This window comes from Amphiprion ocellaris, chromosome 23, assembly GCF_022539595.1.
Source record: "Amphiprion ocellaris isolate individual 3 ecotype Okinawa chromosome 23, ASM2253959v1, whole genome shotgun sequence".
In the NCBI taxonomy this organism is placed as follows: Eukaryota; Metazoa; Chordata; class Actinopteri; family Pomacentridae; genus Amphiprion; species Amphiprion ocellaris.
In genome coordinates, this window is record NC_072788.1 from 11,784,084 (window position 1) to 11,803,455 (window position 19,372).

Consider the following 19,372-nt stretch of genomic DNA (forward strand, 5'->3'; position numbering starts at 1 on the left):
GGAGGCTGTGATGTAGCAGAATAAATGAATGAAAACGGTAAATAAAAATCGAATGACAACAGGGTCGCCTTTTTAAGAAAAGAGAAAGAAAATGCAGCATTCGTGCGCAACCTGAATCTGCAAAAAAAAAAAAAAAAAAAAAGAAAAGAAAAAAGAGAGAAAAAAAGGCGACGTTTGACTTCAAATGCCATATTTAGGAAAAACACTCGGTGGCTTTGAGTGACTGGGGCGCGGACGAATGGCATCTTTGTGATCTTGAAAAGACGCCTGAGCCCGACGAGGAGCGCAGCGCAGCCAATGGCGTCGGAGGAGCCTTGGTGCGTATCAGAGCTGGATGGAGCGACTCCGGGTATACTTCCGCGTCCGCATGCATGTTCATGTGTAGGTTGAATGGATGAAACGGAGGGAGTGCGGAGAGGTATAGGCGCGCTGTGATACGGCCCTATATATTCGCCGACAGGACTATATTCCTTTTAAAGACAACCTCCTCCTTGCGTTGGTTTCCACTCAGTGATGTCGCGTATTTGTGTGGCGCACCTGTAAAGAGCGAGACAGGCAGAAGCCGGCTTTTTTAATTATTTGATTCCTTTTATTTCTTCTGTTCCCTTTTTTTCCTTTTGTTCCATGCATTTGCTGAAAGGAAGTCATTTCTGTGTTTTGATTTAATAAATATTTCATTTCCTCATTTTATCTTGTTTGTGTTGGCTTTTTATGTTTCCAAGTTTGAACTAAAGACAGACCGGAATTTCATCCTTTTACGAGCTATTGGCCAGGTGTTTCATTCAGAGATTGTTTTTTGTTTTTGCCTAAAGGACGTCCCTAACTTTCATTTGTAGAAACGGTAAGATATTTTTTACACATTTTGCTCCTTCACCTGAAACAGTTTGGAGATTTGGGGGTCTCAGGCTGCCTTTTATTGCATGTACAAGACGCGATGTGGGGGAAAGTCACCGTGATGCATTCATGTTTCCACTGACGGCTCTTTTTTTTTCCAACTCTGGATTGCGGTGCATTTGGCATCGCAGAGACTTACAATAGCCCGATCACCGCACATGTGCTCAATTTTTCGGACGCGTTATTGCTCCAGTGTGTAGAAAATCAGGCCTAGAAACGTGGCAACGGTTATTTTACAGTGGGAAATGTTGGATTTATTACACTAATAGCTCCGTTTGATGAACAGAATTCCACGTTAGGTGGAAAATTGGAGCTAAACTTGCTATGTAGAATTTAAAACAACGGATCCAAATGCAATTATGTGAAGAAAACATTTTTAAAAAAAAAAAATGCAAAATAGCTTTAAAAAAAAGAGGTTGAAGACTGTAAATATAGGGTAAGTGCAGCCTGTGTTGTTCTACTTGGAGTTGCTGGATGAAGTTCTGTCATCAGAAGCATATTTCGGTCCAATTTTTTATTATTATTGTAAAGTGCACACCAGATTTCCTGTTTTCATATTGTATATACTCATTAACTCCTTATGTGTCCTCACAGTGCAGATGGTGAAATCTAATACAGAAATAGACTTCTATTTATTATAATCAAATGAGAGTCTCTTATGGTACTGGTGGAAGCTGCTAGCTCAGTTTCTGTGTCTTTTTTAAAAGCTCACACATGTTAGCATTCAGCTCAAAACAGCACCTGCAGCGAATCAGTTAGTTAGCAGCCTATTTCCGGGGTCGGGGCAGGGTCCCCGCTGATTGGCTGACGCTTTGATTAGTTTACTTAGGGTGGCCGCGTTCCCGCCACCTCCCCTTTTCCTCTGCGCAAAGACTGCGACCAAAAGTTTGACGTGCGCACACTTTTACTACAATAAATACCCGCGACGCCGATACAACACCTCAAGGTAAGACACCGCAAAGTGTGAGAAAGTGCTAAAATTCAGCTGTGGGTAAAGTAAAGCGCAGAAAAAGCCGCATTTAAGTAGCAGCGATGGAGCGCGGCAGAGCAAGCCGCCGAGTCCGACATACCGCTCGCCGAAGCTCATTGGGAAATTATCTTACTTTAGCGTGGCTTAACGTTGCTGCATTTTATGTAACTTTGAACTTCCTAAATTAACCATTGCTTTCATATTTAGCTATTCGGGGTGGACGCTAACACAAAGTAACGGTTCTTTGAGGTTAGTCGAGCCTACAAACTGACGGCTGTGTTAGCCAAAACTCGGCTAAACAAGCGTAGCCTCGGTTAACGTTAGCATGAAGTTGCGGTTTCAAAAATACGAAAAACCCCAATTTGGACCATTTTTTTTCTTTAAGCGATTAAAAGTTCAATCATATTCGGACCATTGAGCTCATGCTACAAGTAGCTAAGGCGTGGTACAGTTGGCTGAACTTTAATTTAACATGAAGCCAGCTTGTGTTGCGCAGTTTAGCCGCATTAGCGCAGGTGTGTCGGATTAACCAATTAAGCCAAGAGACTCTCCACTTAATTAGAAAATGCCTTTCTTAAACATAGCAAACGCCTTAAATTCACCATAATGGGTTCTTTGTACCTTTTCAACTTAACAATGGGTTTAATTCAGACCTCTTCTTATTCTACTGCGCAAACTAGCCTGTGTACTGTTATAACAGACCCTAATTAAGTCCAGTATTCAGCAGAAACCGCTGAAATTTCTAAATTGAAACGACCAAAATAGCATAATATTAATTCAGGCTGTCAATTTATTTAGATGAAGACCAGTAATGAAGCTGGGCATGGTTAATTTTGTGCACAAAAGCTTTGAAGCCTGTAAGGCTGCATTTTGTTGAACAGAAAGGCGTTTTCTTTCTAGTTTGTACTTTTTTGAGGTTAGTAGTGTAGTATTTGGCTTTTAGTATTGATTACAACAGGGTTATCGTTAATGGCGAGTAATCTTCATTTCAGTTATATGTAACGAAGAGTGTGACTGGTTAATTTGCCTCCCCCCCAAAAAAAGCAGGACATCTGTGGTTGATACTGATGGTTCAAATGTGACCGACAATTCTTAGATTCAACATAACAGACTAGACATGCTGCAGTAGTAGTTGGTTGTCGGATCATCTGATTAAATATAGTACTATAAAATGTGTGCTGAAAGATTTTGTATTTCTTGATGAGAAGATAATGTCCGTATCATGCCTTTTATTTGGTTGTTTGTGGTTTGTAGAAAGTTAAGTAGTGATGCATGTCATTTTCACAGTAATATCTGAAATGTTTAGAGGACAAGATTCATATGAAGTGTCACTGCAGATCTGATTCCCAGTCTGTAATGGATATCTGCTGCTTTTAGGCGGTTTTTTCCCCCTCCCTCTCTGTTCATGCAGCATCCACGATTTCAGCCACCTCTGTGAAGGACAAGAGATAAGAGCGGTTGTCTTTATGTATTATTGAGCCCCCACGTTTGCCTTTCTAAATAAAGGCTGCTGACAGAGTGACTAAAATGCAGGACAGTGAGTGAACTTCCAAAGGCCACACATCACTGTGCCTCAGTACAGCAATGTGTGCCGCTGTCAGAACTGGGTTAGAGTATACAGTGGAGTGGGAGGCTTCAGCAGAAAGAATGCAGTTTTGCCCCCTTTGTCCTTCTTAAATGTCCATCCCATCCCCCTTTCTTCACTTGGTAGCCTCGCCCTGTGCTCCCCCATGCAGCTGAGCTGGTCTGGGCTCTGGATGCTGCACAAGACTATTTTCATTCGGCCCTTATTGTGTGTTGGCCACAGGGTGGCCCTGCCTCTGCATGTGTGGGTCATTACTCGAGGCCAGTAATGCATTGCCCTTGAACCCTGTCACTGCATTAGATTGCCACGTCTCACATGCTCTTTGTAGGTGTTGGGTGGTTAGTGTTGATTTGTGTAGTTTTACTGTATTAGTGTGTAGGTCTGCGACAATGAGAAGCGGATTTAGTGTATGTCTATCATGTGCTATCTCAACACTCCAGACGTGTATTTTAATATTAGTTTCTTGGATATGCTAAACAAAATTTACTTCTTTTTTTTTTTGAAGTGAGAAATTCGACAAATTGCATTTGGTGTGTGAGACCTTCAGACAAAAACAATGAAATAGCTGAGAGACTTAAGAAATTGAATAATAGCTTCTTTATACTACTTTCTAATTGTGGTCGCTTGCATATCAGTGGTTTTAGTGCATTTTCAGCTATGTCAGATTCATCAGCATGTACTCGCTAGCCCAGCTTTAACTTCACACTTTTTCATAATAATGGCCCACACACTTCTTTCTTTTCTTTTAATATAATAGATAAGCGACTGTTTAATTATTTACTGTTATCTTCCAGTAGATTTCACTCTAAATCCATTTATATTGTTACTTTTACAGTTTCATAATTGGTATATTGTCAGTATGAAGCACTAACCTGTACATGTAAATTAACATTTATCTATATTTACTATTGCTGTATGTTAAATAGTTTCACGAACTGGCAAATGCTTTGCTACAAGACTCCTCTGACAACAGTATGTGCTTTAAAAAAGTAAAAGAAAATTAAAACAGATCAGTAAATATGAATAATCACAGGCTTATTCATATATGGATGACACATGTATGTTTGTACATTGGTTCTTTACCAGCATCCAGCCAGAAAGAATAAAAAACGCCTCTGGTCAGGATTTCAGAATATGTCAATATTGACGAACATGAGTTGCTGTCTCTTGAGCAATTCCAACCCAACTGAATTTGATTTCAGGCGAACTCCGTAGTTGTACTTTTTATTTTTTTTAGATTTTCTTCTACCAACATAGCTGGATTATTGCACTTTTTTTTTCTACAAGTGGTGGTTAGAGATCGTGCACCTCTACTTTGGAGGCAGACTGCCAATTATAACTCAGAATTGCATCACTTTTCAGTATTATTCTGACATGCTCTGGCTGGCATGGGGGGAGTTGCTGCATAACTACCCTGCTCTCAACCCTGCCCACTGTAGATTTACACCACTGGGACAATTTTCATCACAGCATGAAGAGTCCGTCTCTATATGGATGTATTATTTTGCTTATATTTGTATATGAATCTGCAATGGAAGCTGACGTGCTAGTGTAAATGTTTTAGCAAAAACACAGACTGCAGAGCAACACTGCTAGGAGGCGGGCATTCTCTTGCCCACATGTGATTGAAATTAAATGTGAAAAATTGTTTTCTTTGCAAAATTAAGCCTGAGAGAACTCGGTTGTCAGATGGCAGTCAAAGTAGTAAATATGCCATGTTTAAAAAGTCTATTTCGGGCACAGCAGCATATGAAAATGTGCAGGTTTAAGCAACGTTTACACCACAAAAGGATAACTAGACTAATAGTAAATTGTACATTTATCGCAAACATTAATTTTTTCATCAGGGCACCGAATCTTTTTGCAGTGTTATATGTTTTAGCGTTTGCCTTTTGTGCTCTTACTGTGTGTGTGTGTGTGTGTGTGTGTAGACTAGTCACATCTGTGTTTTCAGCTGGGATATTTTGAACTGTTACTTGTGGGCTTTTAGTTTTCAAGGACAGGTTGTGCATGTCAGTGTGCGCACTCTGGAGTTCTCTACTCTGCCGCTTGTCACGCATACTTGGTCAATTTAATCCTCTGAGGAGCTAGTAGCAGAGATTCGTGCCTCCTCACTTTAAGTGCTCAGTGTCACATCAGTACATGCTGATCTCACTTTTGGCTTCAGGTTCAACTTAAAGAAGTTGGTCAGATGTGTAAATTGACTGAATTTGAAAATCTTAAAGCTTTATTCTGCTGCATTTTTCCTCATTGGCATTGGAAATGGCCTCGCCAATAACCAGTGTTTTTTTTTTTTTTTTATAATCAGCAAAACTGACAAGGGAAAAAGGAAAAATTAAACCACCATACATGTTCAAGGTCATGTGAAATGCATTGCTTGCAAGTATAGCATTAATGGTAATTGGTTTGCTTTACTAAAGTGCTCTTAATTGAAACTAAAATGGATTTGAAAGTATCCTCAGATAGAATGTGTGACTTGTATATGTCAATCTCACATGTAGTGGGAGGCTACGTATGTCTTAAATGTTGAGTAAGTACATCATAAAAAGTGTGCAAATGAATAGGGTCAGGTCTGCAGCCAGCTATTATGTTTAGTTCTGTGAATTGCTTTGTATTTAAAGCAACAGAATTTTTTGAAAAATGATTCACAAGTTGCGTAGAAGTGCAAATGCCAACAAATTTCTCTTTGCAGTGATTAAATAATTTGCACAGTCTTGTCTTTTTTAAATTCTTCATCATTCAATTTCTCTATTTTTATCTCGTGTATTATTGTAAATACAGTTTTCATGTGTGTTTTATAATGTCCAAACACTGCAATTTCCCTGAGGGGATCAATAAAGTAATCTATCTGGCTAAAGAAAATGGACATGGAACATTCCCACAATAATGTTAAGAAGTAAAGTTTCTTAACCAAAATGGTTCATCAATGTTAAAAATAGCTTTGGGTACATTTTCTCTTCATTAGCTGATTGACTGTTTCTTTCAGGGTCGCAGGTATGAAATGCTACCAGGTTGCGTTTGATTCCATATCGACTGAGTTTCGGCTGTACCTTCACACGAGCTCGATCAGCTGTGAAATCTTGCTTCCAAACACCCACTCGGAGTCACTTTTCCATGTACCGGTAATTAATTAGCACAATCAGCGAGCTGCTAAAACAGAGCCAGCAATACCAGCTTCAGAGGTTGAAGGATGACACATGGCTCAGACATAAAACAAAAAGTATTGCATCTGAGGGGACCAACTTCCATGTAAAGCAAAGCCTCCAGCTAGGTGATAAAACTTGAACGTCCCTCTTTACATATTGTAATAGTGACAGCACAGAAGTCAAAAGCGTTTGAATTGGGAATCTGTGTGCTTTCCTCATAGCAACACTTTGCGTGGAACCTTTTCCCCCCCTTGCGAGAAGGCAGTGGGATCTGAAAGTACAAATAACTAAACACGCTGCACTTTAATGAGTCCTAAAAGGCAGCCTGCTCAGTGGGGTAAAAGTGTGGAGGTGGATGGGTTTATCTTAGCAATGATGGGAGAACAAAAAAAGAACCTCGTGGTCTTTATCTGGGCCTGGTTTCTGATGAGAACTGTGAGGGAAGGCCTCTGGGGGAACAAGATGCTCTGCACTCAAATGCCTGCACTAAGAGGAGGCTGCTGGCTGGCTGCACACACTGAAAGCCTCGACTGAAATTTTTTTGGGGAGAGGCATCTTGCCAAGCTCCCTGTTCCAAGTGTTTATCTAATGAAATATTTCTGCCTTGTGGCACTATCTCGAGTGGGACAATAGCCAGTGTTTGTGCTTTGTATGTGGAATAAAAGGTGAAACACATGAAATGGAGATTGAAGTAAGTCAATTTCTTGGACGGCAATATGTTCTCTTGTGGCCTGCTTCTTTTCTGTCTGGACTGCTGCTTGTGGTGCAGATAGCTGCATAGAATTGCAATTTTTGGCAAGTGAAAGACTCTGGCCGAATATCACTTCTGTGTTGTTGTTGTTTTTTTGATTTTTTTAAAAATGCCCATCCTTGTGGCCTTTGTGTCATATTAACCAAAAAATTTTCTCGTCCCCAACTGGTTTCACTGTGAGACAAATGGCAGATGGAAAGAGCAGCGAGTGGTGGTTGAGTTGACATGCAAAGTTCAAAACGTCAGTTTTTACCATGACTAGAAAGCTTGCAGTGTATATGGTGACAATGTTGACTCATTTAATAGGATTCTTGTTTTAATCTGTTAAAGTTTAAAATAGAACTGCTGCGAGTAGTCTGCATAAATGCCTTAAATCAATATGTTTTTTTAAAAAAACCTTTTATTTCATTAAATCAAATGTTTTTCCTCAGTATGGCTGCGTCATGACGTCAGCAGTTTTTAGCTCCAATCATGCAGCGGCACAGCCTGACTCGGTTAAATGTAAAGTTTCCAAAGACCCAAGACTTTGAGAGTATGGCAGTACCTAAAATTCTGCAGCAATAATGCACAAGGAAATACACAAGAAACACTCTACATCTGTTTGCTTTTCTTCATATTTTAATACAGCCAAATCCCCAATAAAACTGCTGTTACATATTTTTCCATTTGTCATAATAAAATGGAACAACAATGAAATAATGACTGAAACGCCACCTATTAATACTATATATTAACCACCTGTCAAAAATCCTGATTTTATAATTGCATTGTCATCTGACACTCAGTTTATACATGAATTAAAGACAACTGCTATGTAGTGAATTGTTATATTTACAGAATTCAAAGCTGCTACCAGAGTTAAAGAACAGTTACACAATAAAGACAAAAAATATTACTTGTGAAATAGCCTTCATGTTGCTTTTTAATATCCTAATCTTTTTCACTTTGTTAGCGGTTTAATAGAAACTTGGATTTATTTTCAAGTTGCACAACTGACTTAAATAATAAGCCCTCCTTTTTTTATGGATTTCTGTTGGAGTTTCCAGTTTACCTCTAACATGTTAACTTTTGTTTACATTCCATGCTGTGCTGTATTATGCAACTACATATTTATACTTACCAGAATTGGTCATTTTGCTTTTTTGGACAAAAAAGGTTGTGAATAATCTTTAAAATAGTCATTCAGTTGCATAACAGCAATGCAGTTTAGTTGTAGTCCTAGTTGAAAACTGATGGTAAATTTTCTTGGACAAGTAATATTGTGGATGTAAATCAAACAGTGGGAGGTGCTTTGTGTTGACTTAGAACATTTAGACAGATCTGGGTATGGCAATAATCAAATAGTCAATCATTTGAGATGTTTGTTGTTTGTCTGATATCAATAAATAATAAGTTGAACTCAATGCAGCGTTTGTGAAACCATATTGACATTTTCACATTTAAGTAGCTGTTTTCTTGAGTAGAACATGATTTATAAAGCCAAACTGAATTAGAAATATGATGTTTATGAAGCCTGGATAAGCTGCAGACATCTGTGTGTTCATAGTACTATATCAAAGCCTTTGTCTTACTAGTTCTTACCTGCAGGAGTGGATGCAGTGTTAAGCTGTGCAACAAGTCTCTGTAGTAGTTTACATGACGGCAATGCTGTCAGTATTTTCTGTATGGAGCCATTTTTCAAAAATTATAAGGGATGGACCATTAGTTTCTCAACTTTTTTATCCAACATAATAGTAATCGACAATGTGGGTAAAATACTGTGTTGTATAATGTCATATCACAGCAAGTATATTGTGACAAAGTAAATGTTCTGGAGAATTATTTGAGAAGCTTTTAATAGATAAAATGACATTATTTGTCTTGTCAGCAAATGAAATCTCTGCCAAATGCATGCCACGTGGCAAAAATTTAGTTTTGAATCCAGTGCGGTCATTAAACTGTCTTGCTTGTGGATTTGCAGCATTAGCCATAATGGTTTAATACACCGAATAAATGGTTCGTCAGTAGGGGAAAATGTTGCATGCACTGTGCTGTAAAATTGCTAAAACACTGCATTTTAAAGAGATAGTGTTTATACCCTGATGGTGTGCCCAAATAACACACATTTAACTAATTTGGTGCTTTTTCTTCTGTCCTTTTACCATTTCTAAATGACATCCTGCATCAAACATGCTTAAAAATACACATTGTCAAGAGTTAACAGGAAATAGGCTGTTGACATTAGAGCTGAGGTTGCTAATTGTTCACATGCAGCAGGAGATATTGGCAGCATATTTTAGTATTTTGAACCATATGACTAGAGCAAACCTTCCTAGTAAAGGTGAAAAAATGTGGATAACAAAATCTGTGTTGAATCAGCAGGGACAAGGATCCCATTTCTGACTTTTATTCCTGAATGTAGATACAAATTTTGATGCTTAAAGTTATTGTCAATGTTTAGTGACTGTCAGGGCAGTTGGGTAGAGCAGGTAGATAGTAAACACATCTGTAAGACTAGTTTTTGGGTAACAATTCATCCTAAACCTACGCTCATTTTAAATGCCGCCAGTCTCGAGTTTTTCTTCCACATCATATTCACTCTGCTGAGGTTTTGTTTCTTCTAGTGAGTAAAATGCATCTGTGGTAATGGGTCATGTGGGCAAAAAGCTGTTTGCTGTATGGCTGTGTTTTCTATTTTTGCTTGGGTTATGTAGTCGGTGGGTTTGACCTTGGTTTAGGGACATGCCAGAGAATCAGATGACTCATGTATTTTCACTTGTGCAATGCAAGGTTGGCTCTGCAGTTTGTGTATAGTACATTCAGATGCCTGGAAAAATTACAGTAAGAATGGATTTACTTAATAAATTTAAGTGCACTGATTTATTTATTCATTTTTTATACTGTTCAGCTGAGACTCCAGAGAAGTGCTACACATGTGCAGTCACAAAAGAAATCAGATTAAAATTTATTCGTCTTTAAATAAATTCTTTTGCCAAGGAAAAAAAAAAGCCCTGTGACAGCATAAGAAAGGCACTGCCTAGTAGAAAAGCAATAAAATACAAGTACAATACCTTACTGAAAATTAAGTATGGTACAATAAGACTAGAAATGTTAAACATAATGCTGGTATTTATACGAAGGTAATAAGTGATATCACATGAAATTAAAATGTTGCAGCTGAAAACTTAAATATTGCACATTGTATTGACATGTTGTACATTAAAGTGGAAAAATTGCACATGCAAGCAAAATATTGCACATTAGAATGAAATACTTCAAATGATTATGAAACTGATATAGTGCAAACTATTGAGAAAGTTAAATTATGTATATATTGTGTTGGATGCAGCGGATTGCAGTGTTTCTGGGAGAGTGTTACTTGTATGAGCTTTTTTAAAAATAGTTTAAAATGTCTAAAATTAAAATGGATAAACACATAAAGTTCACAGCCCAAACTCGTGTCTTAAAATAGCTTTGTCTGTTCAACCTGCAGTCAAAAAATTTAAAGATTTAGTTAACTGAACACAACACCAGCGCTCCTTCGCGACAAATATAGTTGTCGTTGACCTTAAATTGGAACAAGTCGGCACAGTTATTTTTAAACAGCAAGCTGTTAGTCAAGGCTGCTGTTGTATAGTGTATTTTCATATGTGTAATGAGAGCATCGCACCCTTTTACACATGGATTCCGATCTGCCAAATACCTGGGAACAACAATACTTCATTTGAGGAACTTGTATGGTTCGGAGGTTCTTGCACAGACTTTAACACAGCTGACTCGACTAAAGCACTGGCTATAATCCAGTGTGATCCTGTCACAGTTGACTACAAATAATGGATAAAATCAAAAAGTGACCCTATTTCTATTAGTTGGCTTGATATTACACTAGCCTGAATAATAAATGTATGAAACTTATACATGTGCAGAAACACGCATATGTTCATTGCATACAAGCTTTATTCTGTGCACTAAGATATAATTTAAGAGTACAAATATGTTTTAATATCTACATAAATTAGTGCTGTTATACATTGTCATATTTAGTCGAGGCCTAATCACATACACTCACAGTACACCTCCAGTTTTTCACACTTGGACAAGCTAAGGTCATAATTATTTTGTAATTGAGAGTCCAGAGCACTTCTACAGCTGTTTTGATCTGACTGACATCGAGGTGTTTGTTGCAATTTGTCAGTTCATGTGTATTTATGCACATCATTACCAGCGTTTCCAATTTAGTGGTTTATACTTGCTGGATTTTCTAGTGTGAGACCCCTCAGGATTCTTTTTTTTTTTATTTTTTTTTTTTATTATAAATCTTCCAAAAAAAAAAGTCCCCAGTGACAAAATTAGACTTTTTGGGTACACTTTAACTCAGTTCCCTTGAGAAGAGTGGTTAATATTTTTAACAGCCTGAGTTTTAGTGTTCAGTGTGTGTGGAGACCCATGCATGACCTGTAAAATAGCCTTTACAATCAATTACTTATCCTCATTGTTTATCTGGTTAACCATTTCTCCTTTGTGTCTGTTGTAATTGAAAAAAAACTCAAACAAAATTCAACTCTTTCCCAATTCATTTGGATCTTCTCTAATCCGCTGTACATACAGATACAAATTAATACAATGAATGATGCATAGTGTAAAACTAGTCTGTTCCTATTGAGTTATTTCATTAACAGGAAAATTAGCATGTGACATCTTTTCTAAACGGTTAATGGGGAAAATAGTTGTTAAATACAAAATTAACTGATTAGAAATACATGAAGTAACTGTGGAAAAATAACAGCAAAACAATGCCTAAAAAGCTCAGGTATACATGTTTATTGATGTGTATTTAACTGTAAAAGAGCACATAGGTGTATTTTAGGTGGCAAATAGATTAAGACACAATCAAAGTGGCTTAATGGAGTTAATATCTTCAAAAATTTCTGAAATAAGAGAATTTAAATCTTATGCTTCTAGTTCACACAGCATCCATCTCTAAGGCTGAGTTTTTTTGAAAACATGCACATTGACTTTTTTTTTTACATCTCTCCACTAAGAAATATTGATCAAATTTATTGGTTTTTACCTGTCCATGTGACAGTTGCAGTTCTGTTTTCATTGCTCGAGTAGAGCCAATCAATAGTTTGTTATGGCAGGTTAACATTTTCACTGGCTTGCATCCAACAGAGTGAAAAAAATTGGCGAATAGGGCGCTAAAGTCAGAATTTTCTGTTTTATTTACATAGCCCCAATTCACAACATATGTCATCTCATAAAACTTTACATAGTAAGGTGAAGACCTCACAAATTTTGAATAAAGAACAGAGAAGCCAACAATCCAAAGTGGCCTTTGGATTTCCTATGAGCAAGCAGTCGGTGATTGTTGTAAAGAACCAAGAAAAAGACCCTAGAGTAGGGAGGGGGAAAAAACCTCCGATATAACCAGGCTCAGGAAAGGCGGCCATCTGCCTCGACCAGTTGGTTTGAGAATGGGGATGAGGATGGTGGGGGACAACAGGAGGAGTTGGAATGGGGATAATGGATGGAGAACAGACGATACAAACAGAACAATGAAGATTTTGGAGGTCATTGAGGCCAGAAAGTGCAGATCCAGAGACATCCGTGGAGAGAACAGACACAGGACCTTGGGGGAAACACAGTGATACGTAATGGTGATGTATAACAGTATAGAGGTAGAGTAGAGGAACCCAGTGCATCATGGGAATCCCCCAGCAGTCTAAACCTATAGCAGCATAACTAAAGGATGGCTCAGGTGATCCTGAGCATCTCTAACTATAAGCTTTCAATCAAATAGGAAAGTTTTAAGCCTAATGTCTGTGTAGGTTCTCATTCATCCAGGTCATGGTTATCCAAAGTTGTTTAAATCAGTCCAACTGGACTTAAGAAATTTCCTTGAAGACGTTTCACCTCTCATCCAAGAGGCTTCTTCAGTTCTGGTGGTGGTTGATGTTGCCTCAGCTTATAGCCTCTGTGAGGTGTGGTCAGTGCTATTCACATTCGACCATTGCCAAGACCCGTCCGGCTCCTCAACGATGGTCGTTGGAGCCAGAGAGTGACAATGGGGGTCGCTGAAATGCGAGTTTCACCGAGCCCTTGTATGCTAATGGTGATCATTAGCATTTAAGCCTAATCTTAAAAGTAAAGAGGGTGTCTGCCTCTTGGACCCAAGGTGGGAGCTGATTTCGCAACAGAGCAGCAGATAACTGAAGGATCTGCTTCCCATTCTGCTTCTGGAAACTCTAGAAACCACAAGTAAACCTGCAGTCTGAGAAGGAAGGCCTCTGTTAGGAGGATATTGTAATATAAGGTCTTTCAGATACGATGGAGCTTGGTCATTAAGAGTTTTATATGTGAGAAGCAGAATTTTAAATTCTATCCTGGATTTTTCAGGGAGTTAAGAAGTTTATATGGGAGAAATATCAGCTCTCTTACTGGTTCCTGTCAGAACTGGCTGCAACATTTTGTATCAGCTAGAGGTCTTTTAGAGAATTATTGGGACATCCTCAAAATAGGGAATTACAATATTCTCGTTTAGAAGTTATAAATGCATGAGTTTTTTTAGCATCACTCTGAGATGAGGTGTTACGGTGAATATTACATAGGTGAAAGAAGGCTATTATGTGTGTGTTGAAGGGCATATCCTCGTTGAAAATAACTCCAAGGTTCTTTACAGGAGAACTGAAGGCCAGGGCAATTGAAATGAAGAAAATTACGGTCATCCAGACCTTTATGTCCTTCACACATGCCTGGAGTTTGGCTAACTGATTGGTTTCATTAGGCTTTATAGATAAATATAACTGGGTGTCATCTGTATAACAGTGAAAATTTATACAGTGTTTTTTAACAATATTTCTTTAGGGGAGCATGTACAAAGTAAACAATATTGGTCCTAACACAGAACCCCATGGCGCACCATAAGTTACTCTAGTGTAGGTGGAAGAATTATCATTAGTAACATGAACACACTAAAACCTGTCTGATAAATATGATTTAAACCAGATTAAAGTGGTTCCTTTTAATCCCAATGACAGCAGAGAAGTAGTCCAAGTATAAATCTGGTTCTATGGACGCTTCCAGAGCCAATGTACCAAAAGACATGTTCCTAGTATTATATATTTATTGTCTAATTTTCAAAACTTTGCTTGTAAAAAAGGTCATGAAGTCGTCACTGCTGAGAGCTAAAGGAACAAAAGGCTTCACAGAGCTGTGGCTGTCACCCTGGCTACAGTGCTGAAAAGAAACCTGGGTTTTTTCTTGTTTTCCTCTGAGATAAATAATAAGCAGTTTTTGTCCTACGAATCGCTTTTTATGATGTAAAACTTTCTTTCCAACCTTCTTGAAGCCTGCTTTAAGATGCACAGTTCATTATACCATGGAGCTTTTTATTATAATTTATTGCTGTCTTTTTCAGAGGGGCAGCCGTGTCAATTGATGTACGCAGTAAAGCTGCAGTCCTAGCGACAAGATTATCTGCCTGTGTGGGATTAATGTTAGAGGAGTTGCTCTCCATTGTGTTGGCATTGAAGTAAATAATAATGGAATACTTTCCTTAACTGTAGTTATTGTTTATAAGATAAACAATTGCTGTAATGGAACTTCTTGGTACATGTTCCGTAGTCCATTATTGTAAATTCGAATGGTATGAAAAAATTTATCAGACGAGGGTTTTGGCAAAAGACAGATGTTCAATATCTACACCATATTTCAAAACAATTTGAAAAAAACGCTAAAAAAAAATCTTGTCTGTTTGTATTTAATTTTACCATTGCATGATTCAGCTTGGAGTTGGAAAAAAATGTGTTGTAACATTTGCACTGAATCTACTTTTAAATTTTAACATGGTGCCACTGATAGCAGCTTATTTTACCAGCTTATACACAATATGAGGAAAGGTCTTTGTGCAAGTTTTCACCTGGGAAATTGGTTAGCAAAGGTGGTAAACCTGTGAAAGTGTTGTAATTTCATCTGACGCGAGTGGAGCTTTTTGTTTTAATGCATTTGTGGAGTGGCTGCTATAAAACCTCCTTTTTAAAACTCTGAGAATCCTTTTGTTTAGTGCAGGACTGTGCACAAAAGGTACATTTTCTCTAAATCCAGATGTTAAATCTGTCACAAAGTTAAAGCCATCACTTTGATGGCTAGCTGTCATTGAATGCTTTCACAAAATAACAAGATTTGCTTCTGTGTATATTGGTAGAATTTGATGGATGTTGAACCTGCTTTATTTTGGGTTTTTGAGTTTTGTGGTGGCTCTGGTTCTAATTTGATGAACTAGTTGTCAGTGTTTTTTTTTAAAGTAGGCCACTTTAAGCTAAGTAAACTTGTAGATGTTTTTCTCCACTGTGGGTGTTTGCACATTTTGCTTCTTTGTGTGTCTGGCTGGATAACAAATGCAGCAATGTGTCAACTTAATTTAGGCATCAGCTTTGTTGCTGGATGTGAGCAGTCTGAGGAGATTTGTGCGTTCCGATTTCAGCGAGCATCTTTTTTCAGCACTCCCATCCATTTTACTAATTGCCATTCCTCATGCTTGTTGTCCCTGTTGTAGCCAGGGTTCTCTCTTGACTGAACACTTACTGGTTCTTCCTTTTCTCTCCTTTACTGTAGATGAATTGTGACTAAGTGAAACATTGCCTTTTCCACCGATGTGCATGGACTGCCAGTTAAAAAAAATAGCCTCTTTCTCTCCCCTCCCCCTAACAATGACATGTGATCATCTCTGACTGTTGCTTTTTGTTCTTGTTGATCTAACATGAAGTACTTTTTGTGTCCACATTTTCAGACGGCAACTCCAAACTAACATGGCAGTCAGACTGTGCGATGTGGCTTCTCTGCTTAGAAGTGGTTCGTGGGCGCCTGAGCCTTGGACTGGGGTCTGTGGCACTTTTTTTTCTCCAAACGAAATAATTTGGCCAGAAGGCCGTCTTTTTTTTGTCTGTGCTCAGGCCATACCAATGATTCTAGCTCTCTGTTGTATTTCGACGTTCAATTCAATCTAACACGTGTTAAATTTGGAATTCAGGCACTTTTTTTGGATGTTTGTGTATGAACAGCTCCCTGTTAATGTCTGACTGTATTGGTATGGTCTAAACCTGTTTGCTGGTGTCTTTTTTTTCTTGTAAAATTATAGCCTTGTAGCCTGTCAAAATGTGATTTCCTAAGAATAACACGGACTGTGGTGTGGTTGCACATGTGCTTATGGTGAATCTGTTAATTAAGGATGACTCTTCATACATTAATTTGTTGCTGGCTGCCTTTTATTGGATTATTGTTTAGAGGCTGTCGTACGATACTAGATGGCTTTGAAGGTGGTGCTGCTATAGGCTTGCCGAACGAAATGTTTCGCTTTGGTTGCCAGATTTGATTTCGAAATATATGTTATGTGATATCACTAACTTATAGTAGACCTTCTCACATAGAAACAAAAGTAGCAGAGAGGGAATTCATTGTGCAGTCTTTTTTTTCTCTTCACTGTTTCAACTTTTTGGTAATCTGTAGTAGCAAGATTAAACATTCGACATTTGGCCAGGAAATTACACTTGGTGAACAAATGTGTTAGCAGTCACAGAATTAGGGCTTCTAATGACAGTGTAATGAGTTTTCAGTCAGTAGTTTTGATGTTTTCCCTGATTCTCAGTTGCCTGTCTGATGTTTTGTGTCGAAGTAAAAATAAACTCCAGTTTTGTTCAGTGAAAAATCTGTTCCAACAAAACAGTGTTTCAATGTGTGAAGAGTGTCCTTTTTTAACTGTTTTGGTGTTTTTGTTTGGATTTGCATGTGGTTTTGACTTAGATTTTTTTTTTCTCTTGTCTCTTTAGCAGGTAATTGCTGCCATGGAAACACAGCTGTCCAATGGGCCAACTTGTAACAACACGAGCAACGGTCCCTCAACAATCTCAAACAACTGCTCCTCACCTGTAGAGTCAGGGAGCATAGAGGACAGTAAAACTAACTTGATAGTCAACTATCTGCCTCAGAACATGACCCAGGAGGAGCTGAAGAGTTTGTTTGGGAGCATCGGAGAAATTGAGTCCTGTAAACTAGTTCGAGACAAAATAACAGGTAACAAAACTGTTTTCATTGCTGTGGCTGGTTAATTGCTTGGGCCCCACTGATTCTGTCTGTGAAATTGGATTTTAAGTGCTCTAAATCTAAAATAGATTTAATGTAATAGTTTTTTCCATATTAACACAAATACTAGATGTAAATACTGCATTAGTGGGGCCCTTGTAGCTTTATTGTCCATGCCATAAGCTTTTCTGTTGCATGCTCAGTGTGTGATTCTTCTCTTGAAATCAAATGAATAACCTTTTACCCTCAATCAATGCAGGTGCATTCATTTTGAAAGCCATCCAGTCTTTCTACATCTCATTCGAAGAATAACCGGCACAGTGTTTGTGTAGCCACATAAGGACTGATATTAAATGCTATATATGAGTATATACGGCTTTTATATGTAGGGTTATACTCATGCTAGTAGAAAAATGGCAGTTTTGAATTCCAACTGTGCCTCTGGGAACATTCAGTTCCGTACATTTGGGTAGATAGAGTACTTGCAAATGATTTGAGGTTGTTTTTAATGGGCGGAATGCAGCTGGCAGAGGTATTCTGACATGGTCGGTGACATGAGCACGTAATGTCTGAGGCTGCTATAGTTTTAATACTTGCTGTGTTGTGGTCAAGGTTACCCAGACCTTTCTCCATCAGTCCAGTGCTCAAGACTGAAAGGAAACGTTTGCATTTGGTCTGCCTTGTGTACATCTTTTAGTTGTTATTAGGCTGGAGAACAGCGGATTTTAACTCAGGCTGATTTATAGATTATCTTTATTCTGTGACTCCGCAGTAGTCACCTTCATTAAATTAACATGAAAGATGTGATGTGCGGCGAGCGGCCACATCTGGCGCTGAAATATTCATAATGTTAAATATTTTACAGAATAGCCGGCCGTTATTCATAATTCTGTCTTTGCAAGGTTTGTTATAGTCCCCAAAAATGCTGTCGATTGCTTTATAAATGTGTTAAGCTAAACTGTGTCTCCTTGCTTTTATAACTACGGTTTCTATAAAAAATATTTAGAATGTAGGTACAGAACTGAAAGCTTTTGTGTTTTCTCTGCAACCAACCCACTGAATTTTGACTTTTTTTTGCATGCAGTGCTGATGAAATTGTCAAGTGTTTAGTCTTGCATGGGGTAAATGCCCTTGTGGAGCCATGCATATAAGAAATGCATTTGATAATGTGTGAAATGGCTTGAGCTGAGTTGACAAGTGATCCTTGTTTAAAATCAGTGTTGAGCACAGCCTGCTTGGGTGATTGAACATAAACAAGACTTGATAGGTTGCATATTTAGTCAAGCAACTGTGAACGTAGGACTCTGAGCAATTTAAAAGCAGGGGAATTAAATGAAACAAGTTGTTTTGAAATGCCCTTGAGTGTAAATGTTTTGAAGATCTCCAGAGGTCCTAAAATGACACTCCCTCAAAGTGGGGCAATGGAAATGGAGATTTTGATTTAGCAAATAATATATCTTAACTTCTTTGTAGTTTGAGCAAGAAAAAACTTTGCTTTCGGGCCTGTGATGACTCAGATTTATAGACTAGAGCTTGGAAATCAGATTTGATCTTTGAGGTGACCTGTAAGCAAAATAAAGAAAAGAATTAAGTGATGAACAACATCTCACAAATGCATATACCTGCATGCCTTTATAGAAACACCTAACTTTACAGCAGAAAAGATGTTTGTCCTTGTAAACTTGCTTTTCCTTGAATTTAGATACAAATTGTTTTCAGTAAGTTGTTTTCATAGCTATAGAATAGTAAATGTCATGTAAATGTAGCTTTTCTGAGTATCCTATTGAGACTGAACCGCCTGCTGTTTTTTGACCCTGACAATGAAGGATTAAAATAAATATGAGTGCATCTTGAGCTTGCTTAGGCAACTTTCTAGATCTCTCAAACCAGATTTCTATTGGAATTTACTTCAATTTCTGCCCAGCTTCATGCTACACTTTCATGTCTCAGTTTAGCATGTTTGCTGCCAG

The 19,372-nt window shown here is 38.1% G+C and overlaps 1 protein-coding gene across 6 annotated transcripts in view; it reads left to right on the forward strand.

The window, feature by feature from the left end:
- The first annotated feature begins 405 nt into the window (after window positions 1-405).
- elavl2 (ELAV like neuron-specific RNA binding protein 2) overlaps window positions 406-19,372 on the forward strand; it is a 34,032-nt gene continuing 15,065 nt past the window's right edge. The window contains exons 1-3 of one of the 6 annotated variants that reach the window (XM_035946250.2): window positions 406-841; window positions 16,114-16,204; window positions 17,150-17,393. In XM_035946250.2, the coding sequence (XP_035802143.1) occupies window positions 16,133-16,204; window positions 17,150-17,393 (316 nt within the window). In that variant the 5' untranslated portion in view covers window positions 406-841; window positions 16,114-16,132. Of the gene's footprint in view, window positions 842-1,742; window positions 1,841-16,113; window positions 16,205-17,149; window positions 17,394-19,372 lie in introns of those variants that run through there. The other 5 variants (XM_023265873.3, XM_023265871.3, XM_023265872.3 and 2 more) reach the window with 5 other exon arrangements.